At 42.2% G+C, this 21,003-nt stretch overlaps 2 protein-coding genes across 2 annotated transcripts; both read right to left on the bottom strand.

Annotated features, from left to right (window-relative positions):
• Nucleotides 1-894: 894 nt before the first annotated feature.
• Nucleotides 895-7,781, bottom strand: LOC136444971 (adhesion G-protein coupled receptor G2-like). The gene is made up of 10 exons (XM_066442782.1): nt 7,591-7,781; nt 6,833-7,029; nt 6,317-6,472; nt 5,674-5,786; nt 4,900-5,162; nt 4,270-4,336; nt 3,641-3,765; nt 2,919-3,021; nt 2,572-2,685; nt 895-2,336 (listed from the first exon to the last, which is right to left on the bottom strand). Exons 1-10 carry the CDS (start codon nt 7,637-7,639, stop codon nt 2,177-2,179), a joined length of 1,347 nt encoding a protein of 448 aa, XP_066298879.1. The 5' UTR covers nt 7,640-7,781; the 3' UTR covers nt 895-2,176.
• Nucleotides 7,782-9,473: 1,692 nt separating this feature from the next.
• On the bottom strand, nt 9,474-19,793 carry LOC136444335 (platelet glycoprotein Ib alpha chain-like). Its single transcript, XM_066441844.1, has 7 exons — nt 19,666-19,793; nt 15,660-17,550; nt 15,005-15,108; nt 11,321-11,840; nt 10,515-10,618; nt 10,209-10,315; nt 9,474-9,656 (listed from the first exon to the last, which is right to left on the bottom strand). Exons 2-7 carry the CDS (start codon nt 17,531-17,533, stop codon nt 9,474-9,476), a joined length of 2,892 nt encoding a protein of 963 aa, XP_066297941.1. The 5' UTR covers nt 17,534-17,550; nt 19,666-19,793.
• Nucleotides 19,794-21,003: the final 1,210 nt, after the last annotated feature.

The following is a 21,003-nucleotide window of genomic DNA, read 5'->3' as shown; positions in this document are numbered from 1 at the left end:
CTACAGCACAAATGCGGTACATGTATTTCTGATCTGCAAATAGATGACAATGGCCAAGATTTTAGTCTTAAAATAAATGTCGCACTGATTGATTGTTTATGGGCATCGTTCATCTGCATTCGTCATAAAAAGCCGATTCTGATGCATGCAGTGAAGTCAGTCAGCATCAACACGACACTACGATGCATCCTGCACACGGCTCAAAAGCTCTGCCTAACGGCTGAAAATATAACTGCACAAGACAATCGTACACATCAGCGGCAAAGATAATACGAACCGCTAGAGGTCCCCATTGACACGTTCGGTTGATTTAGATTACTGACATACCGCTACGATCAATTAGTATAAGACGTGAATTTCAGGTTATAATAAAGGGTCATTGTGGAGTTTTGGTTGTTTGTCCTCAATCCATGTGAATTCTAAATCTGTATTAAAGCTCAAGCCACAGTTAGACAATACTGTTAATTATAATGCGGCTGAAAACAGTTGATCTTTAAGTTTGAAGGATAAATCTTTCGTTGGTAGCTTGGATACTTTTCACGAGGACGCTTTTCTGTTTCAGTTTTAGAGGTTTTTATTCGGTTTGTCGTCCAATTGCTTGTTACAGTTTATATAATTGCGACTTTGGTCCGGTTTTTGATAGTGCCGTGAAAATATATGTGGTGACCGAAGGCCCGAGGTGTCGTGAGTTTTGTTTTGTTTTATTTTGTTGCACGAGTGGGTCAATAGAGAGATTTTTGTCAATATTTCTGATATTTCTTCAATTGTCCCTGATAAATGGTATAACTTATGAAATATATCAAGCTGGCCAAAGCAGAACAAGCCAGGATATCAAATATAGTTCAACTCTATAGCACGTGGCAATATGTGATAGAAAGAAATGTCGGTAAATGGTACCTCAAACATTCGTCTTTATTCCACCATGTAGGCTATAGAATTTGTTTATCTTCCAATATTGTACAGCGTATACCTATAAATATGTGCTTCACCATGAATATACTTGGTAACGAAACTTAGCACAAAAGTGAGGAAACTTTAGGTTGATCGGTCATATCATAAATACTTTATCAAGTGCATTACATTATGTAACACTCAAAAGCTTATGGGCACAATGAAATCCGATTTGTTATAATCATACATTGATGGGTTACGTATGTGAGTAGGTCACTAAAGTGCCAAAAGTTCCCTTTTTGATACAATGTACATGGTCGGAATATGATTGATCGAATTCAAGGTGCCGAACTTTTTGTGCTAAGTGTACAATACTAGTACTAAATAAATGCTGTACAGATGTCAATTTTCTTGATACAAGATTTCTATATTTATAGTCGGCATGTAAACTTGTATTCAACTATCTGATTATAATGATGTTAACATTTTCATAGATTTCTTGCGACACAGTTCCCGAAAAAGTAACACAATATTATACCCTTCCTAATTCCTCTTTTCATGCCTTCAATGACACATTGTTTTTTCTCAAAATATTAATGACTGTAGCAGTTCCACCCGAGATCCAAAGAGATGATATCTAAATGCATTTAGCATATTCTAAAGTTAGAATAGACACATGGCATACCCATATCATATTGCGTAATGGAATTTAAAGCAAATACCTTCAAGTTGTATTTTCTATGTTATCAGGCTGATCATTTCTATTTCTTTTCTACATCAAGCTTCACGATCTATACTAACAGGGTTGTATGATGACAACTACGCTATAGAAATAAAACAGTCCGTGTAGATGACCTACATGTAATCAGCTAGCTTATGAATAATACTATAGTCACTAAATTTCTACTTTGATAACATAAATTTTAAGCGAGAACCCCAAATTCGCCGTACCGTGAAACGAAACTGTTCATTTGTCTATGTACTTTTACCAATAACTGTTGCAATATGGTCAATATCTACGATACTTGACACACAACTTCGAACACATTTCTAAATCTTCACCATAAAAATGTAGTACAAAAGTTGTATTCTAAATACATTTTTCATTTTGATTTTGATAGATTGTACTCAAACGATAAAGGCGACAAAAGAGCTAATAACATTTAGGACACTTTTAAAAAATAACTCAAAATATCATAAATTGAAAACTTATTCTGTCAAACTGAGTCGTTGATGCTGGATATTTCTTAACAATCCAAACCGCAAAGTTTATGTTTAGATACCGTTATTCAGTAGTGATGACTAAAGGAACTGCCTCCTCGTCTTCTATAGGCTTCTTCTCACTCTTTTCGACGTCATTCGACTCCGGTGGGCTTGAGGGTGTCTTCAGCAGAGTCGACGTCACCGCGTCATCTGTGGACGTGTCGGCATCACGACTACAGCACCTGAGGAAAAAAAAAACATACGAAATTGGAGACGCTTGAGTCTGAGACACACACCATGGTCATATTTACACAAGTTCTCCAGAGTATTTTTTTAAGCAAAGGATAAAGGGCATGAGAAACTACGCTAAAAGATCATGACAAAAGGTTTTGACACCAAAGATTTCATACATGCATTTTGAAGGACTAGTGTAATCAGTCAAAATATTCATTCTTCTCATAAAAGCAGTATACTTACGTTAACCAATGAGATCTGACATCCTCTTGTAGTAAACACCGGAACAGGGCGACGAAAAGTCCTTGTAGGGAACTCAGGACGAAGAACACGCAGGCAGCAGCCAGCTCGGCGTCTCTGAATGAAAACATGAGAAACAGCTTTTCAACAAGGTGGTACATTTTAGAAGACACTTCTTCTATGGATAAGGTATCGGACTAATACTTTTAGGAGACACTGAGACCATTCAGCGTAACACACCGGCTTCGCAGGCACGCGGCGCGAAAAAGGCTAGTTCTGCACAAGAAATTAGAAGATAAGCATACGACTCCTTGAGACAGTAGACGATGCATCGCGCTTAGTTCATTTACCTGATAAGGATAAACCCTAAGATCCACTGCAGTCCCATCAGAATCATGATGATGATTCCAAGATTTATCGTCTTTTTGGTGACGTTGTCATGCAGTTTCCCATCTATGGCAGCAAGAAAATATCAACATCGGTTTCATAAATTAAACGTATTATCATATCAGTCAAACCTGGTCTCAACAACCATATAAGGGACTGAAGGAAAATGTTTGCTTTGGAAGAGTGGTTGCTATAGACAAATGGATCGGATAGCTGGATGCTAAACAAACAGTACATTTACTTTTGATGACTGCTGTTCAGCCGCATCAATCTTTACCATCGTGTTATAACCGTTATGGAGATCATAGAGCCTGCATCAAAAATATTGTTTCGAATCCCGGCGTTAAAATAGAATCAATGATCAACGGTGACGGCACCCGCAGAAGTCCTTAATTTGAAATGGCCGCTGCAGGGAGGTTGCCGCTGACAACAATTTTCGCTATTAATTGGGGTATGAATACCCGATGGGGACTACAAAAAGCACGCGGTCGGGTAAGACAGTTCGTTTGCTTAGCAGAGGGTCTTTGCTATGTAAAATTGGACAGGACTGTGGCCTGCGACTGGAGTTGGTTGACTGCGCCAGTGGGTTGGCCAGTCAGGTTTGACTGTAATCAGACTGAAGTATCTTGCCACAGGAGCTAAAAAGAAATTTGTTGGTATGGTCTAAGTGAGATATTACACTAACCTTTCGGCCCGTCAGGCTGGCGTAGTTTCCTGACTATGATGATGTACGTAACGGTGTTGAAGCACAACACCACGGCACCGGGCAGCAGGAATCCTATCAGTAACTGGTTCCCCTCCAGCCAGCAGCTGTACAAGGACACAACAGAAAATGTCGCCAGGCCGAAGAAACGTTTGGAGTGCCACAAGAAGGAAAAACGGTCCTGTAGCTCCAGAGCAAGTTGGTAGGGAGCCCAATCATACGCCACTTCTCTCTTACATCAAAAGCTACCTGCTACCAAACAATTAACACTGTGGAAGTTCTGCTATCATCACAATTCTAAAGAGGTTAGGGACCGTACGATCTTTAGCGGGGGAGGGTCGGGGGTCAGAGAGTAGGGGAAAACATTTCCTAGACCCTACCCAAGCCACAATATTTTCCTTGGCCCTTCCCTCTCTGACGACTGCATGCTGAATATCGTACAGTCCCTTACTGCTCTATACACCCCCAAATACACGCAGACAAACAGGCCCAAGATTATACCTCCAAGTTTCGTGATGGTAATTATTTGCATCATGAAGCCCTACCGACTGCCTTTCATCAGTCCCAAGTAGTTAAGAAAATGAGCAAGATAAGACACGTGAAGTACTTACAAGTTGTCGCTCCTATAGCCCTGCACATCAGACACGAGAGTGATGAGGGCAATGGCGAATGGGAAGCCTGTAGAAAATAACAGAACAAAGATTTCAATATCAAGCGTTCATGCTGTGTGACCTCGAAGGTCATCAACGTGGTTCTTCGTCGCTCCCTGCTACTCTGCTGTGTACTATACATTTATGACCATCATACGGTTAAGTGAGTCTTAAGTCACAGTGAGCTATCAACAGTTACACATTGTCTCTATACCAGTTAGCTATAGAGCCAAGGGTCAAAACGAACCTCTCTTCGAACAATTGTAGTGCCTAGTGGCTCATAGGGCAGCAAGTTTCCTTGCTGTTTCAGTAAATTTTTACAGGGAGGGGTTACTAACCTCCCCCCCCCCTTTAACGTGGTCGAGGCTACTCTTTGAACACGGACCCCCATTTTACGTCCCTTCCAAAAGCCGGGTACAGCCCCAACCAAGATTTCCTGACCCAGGATTGAATCTGGGTCTCCCAGACTTATTGGAACCATACGCTCAACTGTGAGGATGCTACTAGTAGACCTATAGAGGCATCCAGCGAGAGGTAGCTTCTAACAATTAAATCTGCCCTGAAACTTACACCAAACCAATTGACACTCACCCCATCCGGCTACAGCCGTTTTGAGGATGAAACGTTTCATGCTGTCGGCAATGTCCTTCTCGAAGGCCAGGTTCATGTTGTAAGCCTCGATAGCAGTCCACGCGAAGTAGGCCAACAGGAAGTAGTGCAGGAAGAACGTCACAGCTCTGCAGCTTGCGTCATTGTCAGTCCAGCCGATCCCTAACAGCACGCTGACTAGTGTCGCCAGGAGAGCGAAGCAGATGTTCATGAGGACGACTTGTGATCTGTACTGACGTAACTGCCTGGAAAAATGCACACATATCACTGACGTAACTGTAACTGCCTGGGAAAATGCACACACATCTTCGACGTATCTGCCTCGGAAAATGCACACATATCTGTTCATATGATGAAAGAAAGGAAACAACTATTCTCTGTTGGTAAATCATTATGACTGAAGACTGGACTTTACACAAACCATCAGTTGGAAGAATTTGAAGTTTTTGGGACTTAACAAGACTTTCGGTGCCGGATTTCTTCGCAATTGCAAGACGATTGAAAGACCCAATTCAAGTGTTGGTTTGTGTAAAGATTAGTCTTCATTCAAAGGGATTGACCTTATTGGGAAGGGGCAGTGTCATGCAGTGGCGAAGGTTCGAGATTTTCATTTTATCACTGCACAAAATTCAATCTAGAAACATGCCTTAAAGTATGCGTACAGATATCTTTCATGATAGTAATGTTTAACGAAGGCTTTACGCCACTTAAAGACAAGATTCCGTGTAGTCTACGATAAAAAATTAGAATACTTACTCAAACGCCACGTGTGTGATCAAAGTGAAGGCTAGTCCGATGAGAATCAGACCACAGAGTATCTTGCAGATGACGATCAGGCCGGCAAAGTCGTTTTGGTGAACAGTGCGTTGCTGGAGTTCGACAATAGATTATAGACACAAATTATGATTAGATTGCATGTCTTTTACATTGTATATGCAGATATTAAAAACGAGTTGGAAATTCTACCTAGTAGGTAACAATAGCATTTAAGTACGGCACTTAACTTCAGAAAAAGCAGATCTACAAAGGTGAAAGTGGATAACACAATTCTTTGTTCATAAGGTGTTTTATTCAAGTCGACGTTTCGGTGACTGTCTGTCACCTTCCTCAGGGCAATGTTGGCTGTTTTTTCGCACTGCAGCTAGGTGTCGCTGCTAACACGTGCGGTCCCAATGTAGTTTGTGCAGTGTTTGCAATGAAGTGAAAAACAAAAATAATTTATAGAATTGTATATAGATACGTACTATTAGGTAGTTCATGCTGCAGAGTGAAAACGGACCAGTCAGAATTGCCTTGAGGAAGGTGACATTCGTTAACCAACACGTCGGCTTGATTAAAACAAATGGCTGTGTACGACGCATGGTGCTTCACGGAAAGGTGTACATATTTTGAAACTTACCGTTAGGACCGCGAAGTTTGTGAGATGGTGACATTCACACACGATTCTGCCTTTGTTCACTCCCCCAAAAGAGCATCCATCTTTTGACCATGCACCACCTCCATTGTTAGCAGCGAAGTCCCAGAAGACACAGGTTATATTGGTCATGTTACGCCTCTGAAAAAACGATAGATTTGCAAATACGTTGGAGTATGATTGCACTTCAGAGAATGTATAAGCCACAGAACATGTAAATCATCATCATCATCATCATCATCATCATCATCATCATCATCATCATCATCATCATCATCATCATCATCATCATCATCATCATCATCATCATCATCATCATCATCATCATCATCATCATCATTATCTTGAATACCCCCAGATGACCCCGAGAGGGGCAAAGTAGGGGTAAACTTCGGCTGGAATAAAACGCTTGGTTGTGCAAAGACTTTTGTTATCCATTCATCGATGTGATACTTTTGTACTTTTTCTTTCACTTATATATACACTGATTTGTTTTCTTACGTCGACTGGGAGGTATTTAAGGACGACTGGCTTGGACAGATTCTTGGTTTGAAGTCCGGATATTCTGCCTGCGATGACTTTACTGTTGATGGTCTGTGGGAGAAAACCCCGGTCCACATCCACGGTCGGGTCGGTCTGGAACAACTTGCTGCTCTGGAAGATGGTGAAACTCAGGCGGACATCGTCACTGGTTGCTTCTAGAGTAAAAATGGGAGGGAAAGTCAGATGAATTCAACAAAATCAAGAGGTGTTCTACCCATACGCGTAAAGTTCTACTTGTTACATTGCTAACATGTAGTAGGTGGTATGTACGAAATCATTACATCAGGCACCGATATCAAACTTTCGTTACAGAATATCCCATATGGTACGTGTACTTAACTTGTAATTGCTTGAAATGTTAAGACTGTGAGAGTACCATGGCGAGAATTTTTCCATAGTATATGGCCCTCATGTACACTTTTTATTCCTTTTTGTGAGAATTTCTGTGCAATAACGTGTATATTACATATTCCTGTGTGTGTCATTGTGTGCAATTATATATGCTAATGGGCCACAAGAACAGCAACTACAATGTAACTCATTGAGCTAATCGTTAATAAACTATAAAATATTAACCTTGTCACAAACGGATTTTAAGAATATAGTCTTCAATCGATGGTAGCATTTTATCCCCAATAAATGGAATTTGTGTTTGTTGGCAAGAGAGAGGGGAAACTTTAAGTACAGTAATACAACCGTAATGAAACTAGCCATACCAAGCTGATCCGGCAAGGCGATCGAGGCAACCACTTCGTCAGCAGGCATCAGCGCAGCGTCCTCCCCAAAGTACGTCCGGACTGTGGCGTTGTTGAGGGTGTCACTGCCGTCATCCAGGAGTGCAAAGACGACTCTGGAAATAGCATCATCATTCAATCATTCGTTCTCTCGTTCAGAACCTTGTAGTGCCAGATACGGCAGCACTGAGCTTTTTTGCAGTAGCAGGATATATGTTTACAGGAAGGGGTTGCCAGCTTATTCATTTGAACGTGCGCGAGGCACCGCCAAGAACACGGGACCCCGATTTTAATTTTTTTTTAAGACGGGTAAAGCCCGAACCAAGATGTCCTGATCCAGGATCAAACCGGGGTCTCCGAGCTAGCAACTGATTCGAACCGGGAGCTCAACTGTGAACTGCAGCAGCTGATTTTGACTCAAACTTTGAAAGAGAATAACGCAAGAAGGGGATGACGGATCATCATAATTTTTGGTGTGTAGATAGCTTAAGTGATGATTTACATAATCATATGCCAATTATGCAAATCAATATCTGATTTGCATAATTAATGAGGACAGTTAATAAATCAGCTGCATTCTATTATAGGACTCTCAAACACATGACATATGTAACTGAGAAAGAGATAAACATCGATAGATATTAATTATGCAAATTGATACTTAATTTGCATAATTAATGACAAAATACTATAAATCCATAGTGGTGAATGATGGGGATTTCATTTTTGCACCATTTGGAAGTTAAATAAAGGTGGCCACTATTAGACACGAATCTCGCATAGAGGGCCTCATTTACATAATTTATGAGGAAATGGTACGATATCTTTTTTTGTGAAAACAAGATTTTCATACATTGGACAACTTGTGTTATTTTGGTAGAGAAGGTGATCGACTGATATGATTTATGCCACATTATGCGAGGTCCTTATTTGCATGTGGGTTAAAAACGAAAACGTTAACAGAGACCACCGTCGCCATGGCAACATCTTTTTATGTTGCCAATCTTGTTTCATGTTAAAACAGACTAACCCTATTCATAGCTTATTTGTCTTTTAAAAAATTCGCATTAGCATAGTAAACTACTTGGTAATGACTTAAATAACATACGAACCCATCTGCCAACTCGTCGTGTCTCATCTCAAATACTTCCACTCCGACGTTTTTCCCGATGTGACTGAACCTGCCGTTTGTTAGGTCAATCCGATCATTGTTTTCTTCCATTGCCTGGATAATTCTGTAATGAAATGAACACAATGACAATGCCATTTATTGCACAACCATGCCCAACATGGGCTAAATTCATTAGAGAAAGTAGGAGAATTATGCTATACTTTATCGATATCTATGATTTACACGGTTCTTCTTTCTTCTACTGATTTTTCCATTACATCGTAGCTGGATCGTTACATTATATACATTAAATCCTTTGTTAGATATGCATTTCTTTAGTCTAGAAATTACGTCTCTTTTTATAGTAGTGATCAGTCTGGAACAAAGTATGCTTCATTATCTAAATAATCCTCACAACAAAATATACATAGACACATTATAGAGTATCAGCTTACTCAAGCCTACTTTTTTTAAGTTGATGGAATGGAGTTTGATGTTTTATTCCTGGTGTTACTTACTTGGATGGAGAACTGTCGAGTTTTTGGCTGTTCTGTAGTACATTATCATCGGTATCCATGAGCTTGTCTACGGTTTCCAAAAGTGAGTAACCAACCTGAAACAACAAGAACATCTCTTTAGCAAGTAGTCGAGATGTAGAGGAGACGGGTTTATGATGAAAATAATTTCACTATCAACACGATTAGATGGCATCTCTTTGAATAAACGAGTATATTGTAAACCAGTTTGTGTGGATTCAACGGTTATTGAATACTACGAAATATTGTAAAATTTTTACCTCAGGTTGAGAGCTAGCGTTCACAACATTTTCAAATATCATCCTGACATCTCCCACGTTATCGACCGTCACGTTGTCACTCGTGGTTATATTCTTAAGCTTTCCAGCGACGTCCAGGGCATTCATGGAAGTTACGGGGATCTGGAATGACGTTATTTTTCGAATATCAACTCTCGTCTGAGCTTAAATGTTTTCGTTACCTAAAAAATCATGTCAATGCAATAATATACAAATCGTTATTTGTAGCTCTTTATAACAAAGTAATTTGTCCAAAACCAAGTGTTTTATTCAAAGCTGACATTTCAGCGACCATCTGTCACCTTCCTCAGGGCAATACTAACTTGCTATATTTTGTACTGCAGCTAACGTTAGGGGTCGCTGCTAACAGATGCGGTCCCAAGCGTTAGGTGGTTTCACATGTTTATTGTTGAGAATAAATATGTATACATGTAAAAACTTAACATTTGGGAATGCTTCTGGACTGCTTCTGTTAGCGGTGACACCTAGTTGCAGTGTTGTATAGAATCAGTATTGTCGGAAGGTGAAAGACAGTCAGCGAAACGTCGGCTTAGATAAATAAAACACTTGTTTTTGTGCAAGGAACTTTGTTATACCTGTTGTTTAATTGCCAATTTGTTGAAACTATTCACTGGAAGGTTAACTCTGTAGGATGACTGTTATTTCTGTACATACCTCTGCCAGTTCGTGCAGATGCAAATCACAGTCCCTCACTATGTTGTCCCAGCTGATTCCGGAATGGGGGTCCTTGTCACACCTTGTTATCACGTCAAGCTTCTTACCTGAAAATTAGTCACAACTAGATATTGGAAGCTACAACGGCTGACTCTATGAAGAGGAACATTGTCAGTAATTTTCTCATTCATTTTAATCATTCAGACCATGTTGTAACGAAACTTACAACAACTGTCTTTGATTCAATATCAGTGTGTCTTACCTAGAACAAACTGCAAGAAATCAAATTGGCAATAAAAAACATACCTTTTGGCAGCGCAAATACCGTGATGACGTCAGATACGCCGTCCATACCGTTGTTGATAGCCGTGCACTGGACCTTGTGGGGTCCGTCTGTCTCAGGTGTGTATCTGTTGGTGAATATGTAATTAGTTGGCAGATATTTTCACCTTATGTGCACATGAATATGACCTATCTTATCATAATTACCTACACGGACAAGAAACATATTGTGTTTGCTCCGTTTCTTCTTTCTCTGTTCCAAACATATATGTTCAGTGATGTAAACCATGGTTACTGGTAAAGTACCAGACACCCTGTGGTGTTCAATTACATTCTGTTACAAGTGGTAGGACAGAGCCGGAGGGGCTGGCTACCATATACACGAATGTGCTTGAGTAAGAATAAACAGAGCAGTAGGCAGTAGTAGTGGGCAAACTCAAGCCAACCGTACACACTCACGCCGTATCATCAGAAATGACGCTATAGCCGCATAGTCCTTGTTTAGAACTTTATTCAAGCCCACACCCAATTCGAGCCTTGTACCATCGAGGAAGCCACAACAAGGCGAAACTAGTATGGATGTGGGCTTGAATAAAGTTCTAAACAGGGACTATGCGGCTATAGCGTCTTTTCTGAAGATACGGCGTGAGTGTGTACGGTTGGCTTGAGTTTGCCCACTACTACTGCCTAATAAACAGAGCAGTAGTTTGATAGTTTACCACGTAAATGTAAACATTCTGTATTTGCAGCTGGTATCTTTCAAGTTTTAGTTACAACATGGTTACAATAACTACTAGCATCTATGAAAGAGGAAAAGTTTAATGTGTTACCTTAGAATCTGTCCGTTTTGCCCATCAAGCACCTCTCCATCTACTCTCCATTTGTACATGACGCACACTGCGGCTAGGTCTTCTGCGTCGCACCTTATTGTGACGGTCTCTCCCACAGTGATGTCTTGGATCCCGATTATATTTTCTGTAACTCGGATGACGTGCGTAGAGTCGTTCCCTGGTGTCGCCGAGTCCTCGCCTGCATTCTCTATCAATATGTTTGGCTTAGGAATGGTCACGTTTACGCCTTCAGTCGTTGTTTGGAGCTCAGCTGTAGTGTTTACTGCAGTCTGTGCCGTAGAAACCTGCCGGGAAGTTGATTGTGCTTGGCTTGTGGACGCCTTGGTTGACTGAAATGGGCTTGTATGATTTGTAGTACTCTTTTGCGTTGTATGCACGGTAGACCTTCTAGAAATACTGGAGGTATAAGTTCTTACTGTGGTGGTTTCGTTGACTGTTGTTGTTGTTGCTGCTGTTGTTGTTGTTGTCTTATTCGGGCTGATCGTGGGTTGGATCTCTGCTAAACAACAAAACGCAACATTGGCTAGTATAGAAGATAGTATTATTGTGAAATGAAATACTTGCGATGCGAAATGTCTCTCTTCTTGATATGGAGAACGGCAGTTGCAATACGTTTGTTACACCGACAATGTCAAATCTATTGTTTTCAATACATAACGTTACATCATTAGAAACAGTGATATCTCAACTGAAACAGGCTACTAAGGGGCCCGAACCTACACCACTTATTCCTTACATCAAAAGCTATCTGTCACCGAAAAATCAAGATCATAACATGTCCAGGCCAAAAGATACGAAAACCGTTTCTACTGCAGTACCAAAGTCAGCCGCCGGAGAGGCCAAAATCGATCTTGCTTGTCGTGCTTAAGCCGGCGTCACAATTCATGCGAGCATCGGCCGATTTTGTAGATTGCCGGAAGCTCGCCGAATTTCAAATTCGCCCGAGCGTCGACCGTATTTTTCACTGAAAACCTGCCCCGTCACAAATTGAACAGAGCTCGGGCGACGTCCGTCGAACGCTAATAATCATAATTCCCACATAAGACGGTACCATCTCTTGGACACGGACGAAGTCAGAATCAAATGGCCTGGTAACAAGCTCATATTTGGACCAACTTTACTTTCTGAGTTGTGGCAAATCTGAAGGGCACAAGTGAAGTAGGTGGGCACACTGAAAATAATCACATAAAGAGGAATTTTGTTGTAGACCAATCAAAATACAAGTGCAGGAGCCACAAAGTCAATAGATCAGTCGTTTAACCCCGATCCAAACATTTTCAGCAAACGGAAATCGACCGAAGCTCGGACGAACGCCGTCCGAGCTTCGGCCGACCGTTGATAAGCCTATCGACGCCCTGCCGACGCCTGGGCGTGCTTCGGCAGACAAACATAGATCTAAAATGACTCAGTAGACTTTCAACTAGTCATTTTGTGGAGGAAAAACTCAGGAAGTCAAGTCAAGCCTCAAAAGTCAAGCCCCAGTTCATTAATATATAAATTGAAGCATCGAAACCAATACCAAAAAAAGAAACAAGAAGTATTGTCTTCGGTGTCCACATTTTATTTATAATAAAATTGTTTCAATGAAAATTTAACTTTGCAGTTGAATTGTCTTTCATTAGAAAAGTTTGGCAGCATTCTTTGACAGGTTGATATTAGTATCAGTTAATATTAAAGTATTATCTACCATCTTATGTTATAAACCAAGCTGTCGTTACCTTTTATCTATAAACAAGAAGGAGTTCGGCCGGAGCCCGTCCAAGCTCCCATCGACACCAGTACGACGCTCGCCCGAAGCACGCCTTACTTTTCATGAGTCGGCCGGAACACTGACGACGGTCGTCCGAATATTGTACAAAGCCCGTGCGAGGCTCGCACGAGGCCGAAGAGCTCGGGCGACCTCCGACCGACCAAAAATCGGGTCTAAAATCCTCGGATGCCCGCCCGAACATTGACCGAGCGCTGGGCGTTGCTCGGGCGAGCTACGGGCAAACTGTTGGCGAGCTGTGCGAGTTCAAAAATCGTCGCCGAGGCCTCGCTGAATTTAAGCGCAGCTTCCAGTGCCCCGCGAACGTCGGCCGAGCTCCGAAAATTCGCCCGAAGCCCGTAGAATCGACAGGACGTCGGTCGTACTTCGCCCGAAAATCGCCATTTGGAGCTCGCCAACAAGTCGGCCGAGCTAATTTCTTGATTTGTGACGGGGGCTTTAAGCCGGCGTCACAATTCATGCGAGCATCGGCCGATTTTGTAGATCGCTGGAAGCTCGCCGAATTTCAAATTCGCCCGAGCGTCGACCGTATTTTTCGCTAAAAACCTGCCCCGTCACAAATTGAACGGAGCTCGGGCGACGTCCGTCGAACACTAATATCATAAATCCCACATAAGACGATACCATCTCTTGGACATGGACGAAGTCAGAATCAAATGACCTGGTAACAATCTCAAATTTGGACTTTACTTTCTGAGTTGTGGCAAATCTGTAGGGCACGAGTGAAGTAAGTGGGCACACTGAAAATGATAACATAAACAGGAATTTTGTTATAGGCCAATCAAAATACAAGCGCAGGAGCCACAAAATCAACAGATCAGTCGTTTAACCCCGATCCAAACATTTTCACCAGATAGAAATCGACCGAAGCTCGGGCGAACGCCGTCCGAGCTTCGACCGACCGTTCATAAGCCTATCGACGCCCTGCCGACGCCTGGGCGTGCCTCGGCAGACAAACATAGATCTATAATGACTCAGTGGACTTTCAACTAGTCATCTTGTGGAGAAAGAACTCAGGAAGTGAAGTCAAACCTCAAAAGTCAAGCCCCAGTTCATTAATATACAAATAAAAACATCCAAACCAATACGAAAAAGAAACAAGAAGCATTGTCTTCGGTGTCCACATTTTATTTATAATAATCTTTTTTGAATGAAAATTTAACTTTGCATTGAATTGTCTTTCATTAGAAAAGTTTGGCAGCATTCTTTGACAAGTTGATATTATTTAGTATTAGTTAATATTACAGTATCATTTATCATCTTATGTTATAAACCAAACTGTCGTTTCCTTTTATCTATAAACAAGAAGGAGTTCGGCCGAGGCCCGTCCAAGCTCCCATCGACACCTGCACAACGCTCGCCCGAAGCACGCCTTACTTTTCATGAGTCGGCCGGAACACTGACGACGGTCGTCCGATCATTGTACAAGGCCCGTGCGAGGCTCGCACGAGGCCGAAGAGTTCGGGCGACCTCCGACCGACCAAAAATCGGGTCTAAAATCGTCGGATGCCCGCCCGAATATTGGCCGAGCGCTGGGCGTTGCTCGGGCGAGCTACGGGCAAACTGTTGACGAGCTGTGCGAGTTCAAAAATCGTCGCCGAGGCCTGCTGAATTTAAGCGCAGCTTCCAGGGACACGCGAACGTCAGCCGAGCTCCGAAAATTCGCCCGAAGCCCGTAGAATCGACAGGACGTCGGTCGTACTTCGCCCGAAAATCGCCATTTGGAGCTCGCCGACAAGTCGGCCGAGCTAAATTGTTGATTTGTGACGGGGGCTTTACAACACCTACCCGCATACCAAATATCATCACGATCCATCCAGGTTCTTGAGTTATTGTTGCGGAAACACATGCACACAAACATACAGACCAGTGGGGGTGAGGAAAGTTCTACTAACCTTCCGGTTTAACAAACAGCGTAATGATGTCTGAGACGCCCTCCCCATCCTCGGTGTGAGCCGTACACTGGATCCGGTGAGAGCCGTTCGTCTGGGGGATGTAGCTGAAAGGAAAGATTTTCAATCAGTTTTAGAACTACAAGACGCCAACGACGTTTGCTGACTATATCTCGTTGTAAGATTACTAGGTTGATAATGATATCGCTTCTTGTGGAACAGGAAATAGTTTGACATAAGGCCAATCAGTCGATTTATCAAATATACTTACATCGCGTTGTGTGTGTGTGTGAGCGTGTCTACATGTGTGTGTGTGTGTATGTGCGTACATGTGTATGTGTGTATGTATGTATGTGTATGTGCATGTGTATGTGCATGTGTGTGTGTGTGTGCGTGCGTGCGTGCGTGCGTGCGTGTGTGTGTGTGTGTGTGTGTGTGTGTGTGTGTGTGTATGTGTGTGTGTGTGTGTTAGTAACTACTACTATTCTCCAAGCAGAGGTTTTGGTCGGGGGGTAGTAGTGGCCGGGTTTTTTTTACGTTGGCCTCCCGTAAAAAAAACGGCCACTACTACCCCCCGACCAAAACCTCTGCTTGAAGAATAGCTACTACCTCGTCAGTGTCCTTGTACAGATTTCTACACAAATCAAGCAACACTTACCGTAGAATTGGTCCAATGAAGTCGGGCTCTTGCTTGCCGTCAACTGACCACTTGTACGTAATGTTTTCGGAAGAGCTGGCGGCGTCACACCGTATGGTAACGGTCTCTCCAACGGTAACGTCTTCAATTCCAATAAGATGCTCGGTGACAGAAATGGTCCCCCGTTTTGGCGGTAAAGCTTTAGACGAACCTGTGGTGTCTTGGATTGTTTTCTCAGCCGTTGTGGTGTTTTGTTTTAATGTCCCAACGCTACTTGTTACATCGGGATGGGCCTTGGTACTTGTTTCTTGTGGTGTTGGGGTTACTTGTAAAATTGTACTGTTTAGGGTGGTAGAACCTTGCTCTGTGGTTGTCACTTTGCTGGTTGTAGTGTTACGTTTCGTCGTTGCCATAGTAGATCTTGTTGTCAGACTGGACTTGGTGGAAGTCATTGTTTTGAAAGGTGTCGACAATATTTGTAGAACTGTGCTGTTTTGACTGGTGATACCTATACCTGTGGTGTATTTATTTATTATATCACCAGCTGCTGTAATATTTCCTTTTGACTTAGTAGTCAAATAAGGACGGGGCGTGGCTGTTTTCTCTTGCAATGATGAGAATATTTGTGGAGTCGCACTGCTTTGGCTGGGAGTAGCTCGGGTTGTGTTTAAAGGAGCTGTTTGGCGATTGTCCACGTGTGATTTGGTTTTAGTTCCACTGGTAGATGAAGGCTTGGGAGTTATGCTGCTTCGCACGCTGACACTGTGAACTGTGTTACTGGTTGTTGCCTTAGGCGTAGTGTCGTTGCCTTTGGATTCTATACTAGAGCTAACGGTGGTGTCTCTAACGGATGGATGTGTGGTTGTAAGAGTTGTACTGCGTAGGGTTGTAATAGCTTCGCTGGCATTGCTAGACGGTGTGGTTTTGGGTGGGGAAGCAGACATGGTCTTCGTGACGGTACGTTTACTCGATGTGTTGACGACGTTCGTAGTCGTAGTGCTGCGACTTGGGGAAGTGGAAGACCCTTTCGTTGTTGGTGTGTCGATCTTGCTGCTCAGATGGGGGATTGTCGGAGTTTGATTGGATGATGTGCTGATTACGTCAGTTACTACTGAGACGCATATCGAGAGCTGTGAGGCAGCGTTAGTTAAAGACCCATCCACTAAATCAGGAAACGGACTTGAAGCACAGTTTAAAGCAGAAGGATCCCCTAGGTATCGCCCACCAGTGTTGAACCACTGTACCAGGTCATACAGCACACAGTCACATCTTAGTGGGTTGTTGTGGATATACAGTGTAGCTATGTTCGGAGATCTCTTAAACGGACCGACGGGGATGGTGGTTATGGCGTTGTCTTGGAGGTACAGGTTTCGAAGTTTGGTCAGACCGGAGAAGCTATCATTACTAACACTGTCGATGGCGTTAGAAATAAGTGACAAAGTCTGAAGATCAACTAACCCATGAAAGGTGCCGTATTGAATGTTAGTTATGGCATTGTTGTCGAGATACAGCTCACGCAGAAGACTTAGATCATCAAAAGCACCACTGGTGATATCACTAATGAGATTATTCTTCAGGTAAAGGTACCGTATACTGGATGCAAAGACACCTTTTGGGATTTGCCTAATCTTGTTGGACTGCAGATTCAGTGAGTAAAGTAAGGACAAACCAGCGAACGAACTGTTTGACAATTGAGAGATGTCGTTACTTCTCAGCATGAGACTCGTCACACTTGTGGGGATGTCCTGCGGTACGGTTTGTAATGACTTATCATTGCAGTTGACCACTGTGTTTCCAAACGTACAGGTGCATACATCCGGGCACGGTAGGACCAGGTGTAGGTGCGTTAGGCACAACAGCACCGTTAGGGAACACCGCCTGGCCATGGACGCCATCAGAACTCTCTCAAAACCTGCCCAGAGAGAGAGAGATAGAGAGAGATTCTTTAAGAACAGTACAATTTTCGTAAGACATTTATCAAAATAGATTTACTTCTACAGTCACAAATTAGTCATCCGAAACAATTTGGCAGCTTAAATGCCCACATGTGGCTTACAAGGTGCACGGTGGCCTTGTAGTTAGGGTTGTTGACCTAGAACCGGGATGTACTGAGTTCGAATCCTCCGAAGGTCCCAATGTAGTGCCCTTGGACGAATTAAGGTGTAAATCAATTCCAAGCTTTGACTAGAGACGTCCCTCGGACAGGACGTCAATTTGAGGTCAATCCTCTGTTCAAGGGAGCCACACCTCGCGAGCACGTTAAAACCCACAACTGGTTGAAAAGAGTAGGGGTCTATCCTAGTATGAGTAAATCAATCGGTCCATATATGCAGCTGGTACTCTTTAGTACAAACCTGGTGTGCTACGCCAAGGAGGATTTACCGGGTATGCAATACAAACAAAACAATCAAATAAAGCACAGATACCTAATGACAATATCAGATGTCTTAAGACAACGCAAATTAAATGTTACAGTAGCTTTCAAACATGTTGTAGAGCATAGTTATATCTGTCCTCAGATTCAATTATGCGTGGCCGTATTATAAAAAGGGATACGTTTTTACTTTGTTTTGTAAAGCTATCTATTCTCTACACCCCACACACCCATCTGACAACAACCCATAAATTCAAACATCATTACGTCCTTGCAGGTTCCATGATGAATCACTCGATGGTCAAAGGTCATGCGTACGACAAGCCTCGCCCGGAGAAAAATCAACAGAGTGGGAATCATTCGATTAGCTGTCCTGAATGTCATGTTGATCATGTTTGGACGTGTGTTTTAGTTTAGAAAAATATTGGGCAAAGCGCGTCTTGAATAATGGAATTAACTGTAAAAGAGGAAATTAGGTTCACTGTTTTCGTAGTAACCTCTTCGCTGTAAATTTAAAACCACCGCGATCATTTAATCTTTTACAGTAAAAAACCTGCATGACAGTTTCAACTGTGAACTTATAACCACCGCGAACAGTCCATTTTCTCCCTACCGCGAAATAAAATTCCTGTAAACATTTCCCCGTTTACAGTAGTTATGCGAGCAGACATACTGACGGCAACTTCAAGATATTCCAAGATATCTGCGAGCAATAAACCATAGGTGCAACGCCCTACTCCGAAATGTTTTGAATGTCTATATGATAGACCCCATTCGTTTATTTTGGTACTATTTAGTCGTATAGCTGTCCAAGTGGCACATAGGGCAATAAGTTTCCTTGTTGTTTCAGTAGCAGGGTACTACATTTTTTTACAGAATGGTGTTGCTAGCCCTTCTCCTAAACATGTTAAAGGGCACCTTCTCGAACACTGGACCTCCATTTGACGTCCCTTCTGAAAGACGGCTGCAACCCCAACCCAGATGCCCCCAACCCAGGATTGAACCAGGGCCTCATAGTAAGCAACTTATATACGAAACATACGAAACTAATATACGAATCTATATAATTACGTATTTGATACATCGAGGAACGCATGGAGCATAGTACTTCCTGGGTACGTATTACCCTTGAATGACTTGCATACGTTCCTCATTTAGAATTTCTATATTCTACTGACGCACTCGGTATGATAATAATCGCTATTTGAACTAGAGTCTCACTATGTGTCTCAAGCCAACTATACATGAGTGCATAATCAGAAATAAAGTGTAAGAGGCTCGTTCTTTTCAGACGACCTGCTATTTATATTATAATTCTACTATCATCCGTATCTCAAGCACAGTACAAGATAACTGCGTCTCTAAGTCATTTGACAAGCAAATAACACAAATATGATCAGTGGAAAAGACTCAGTTTTGTTGGAAAATGGCATCGAGTAAAAGAATGTAATCCATGCTGTCATGGGTACTCCACTGTTAATAAGATGGGCGTACGTCACATTCCAACACATAGTCTCTCGCAGTGCTTGTATTTGAACGCGAATCCCTTTGTGGATTTTTTCATATTATGCTTATATCAATACTTTCATACGGAGTCATTAACGTCATCTGTACCCTTTTAAACATATAATACCGACATAAAAGTGTACTCACGTGCACATGGCGTCCGAAAATGACTGTTTTGTCTGAAGAGACATGGTGTTGTAACGGCTGAATGTTGTTGACACGCCGTTCACACTGGGACGCCTGTGCTGCATAGCCGTAGGCACCGCTTAGTCTAAATGTTATACATACTCTAACGTGCTTACACGCCTGGCATACTGGGAACAATAGCCAGGAATGTTTCAGACATACATACGGGTGGTGGCATAAAAACAGTCTGTTGTAAGAAAATACCTTCTTTTTTTTTTAATGACGTTTGCATATATAATACGACTGAAATGTTTGGCTTGTATATTGATGAGTGACTTCTGACTAATTTTGTTCAAAAAGTACGATACAGTTTATGACTGAACAATAGTACAATTGAAAACAATGGATTGTCCCACAAATATAGCAATATTTGGTATGGGTCAAAGTAGTTCGATTTATGCCAATCAGTATCATCTAGAGCACATACCACATTTATGATATAATGACAGGGCTAAAATCAATGGCTCCCTTTCTTGATTGTAGTATGTGACCTTGAAAAATGGCTTGGGTAAAAATGTCCTTGGTTCATCAGCAGGTGAAAGGTAAACGGTCAAAGGTCAGATCGAACGCCTGATCTATGAGCAGACGTACCGGTCTAACTGCACACCACGCCTACTGCGCTTGGAAGGTCATCTTTGTTATGATCGTAAAATACAAAATATTATATGGGAGCTAATACGTCAGCATAACAGTTTGGCTACATTTAAACATCAAGTAGCTTTTAGTAGTGTTTTCCTCGGTGTCATGAAAAAGTTTAAAGCATTCTTTGATGAGCATTTTATCACCTATTTCTTACATGTGGATGAGATTTACCAATTGTCCCCTTTAAACTGAAAAATGGAGTAGTCCATAGTTACTGACAGTTTTGAGGTCACAGACCGCGAACCATTTAAAAAAAAAACTTCGTTCAGATTTCTGGAGCGATACAGGGTGTAACTGTAGCTCAACTGGTAGCAGTCGCACAGTTGAGCTCATGGTTCCAATTAGTTGCTAACTGGGAGGCCCTGGTTCAATCCTGGGACAGGGCATCTCGGTTAGGGCTGCACCCTTTTTTCGGAACGCGAATGGGACGTATAGAGATGGTGGTCCCAGTGTTTGAGTAGGTGCCTCGAGCACGTTTAAAAGGGAAGGCTAACAACCCCTCCCTGTAAAAATATTCCCTGCTACTGAAACAGCAACTTGCTGACCTGTGTGCTACTTGGCGCTACAGGGATCTGAACGAACGAACGAACGAACGAACGGAAGGACGGACGAGCTACAAATAACTAGACTTGTGTTTGAAAATGGAAAATAATACAA

Source organism: Branchiostoma lanceolatum, chromosome 11, assembly GCF_035083965.1.
Source record: "Branchiostoma lanceolatum isolate klBraLanc5 chromosome 11, klBraLanc5.hap2, whole genome shotgun sequence".
Classification (NCBI taxonomy): domain Eukaryota; kingdom Metazoa; phylum Chordata; class Leptocardii; order Amphioxiformes; family Branchiostomatidae; genus Branchiostoma; species Branchiostoma lanceolatum.
The sequence above is the reverse complement of the archived record's forward strand: the minus strand, read 5'-3'. Positions and strand labels throughout refer to the sequence as shown.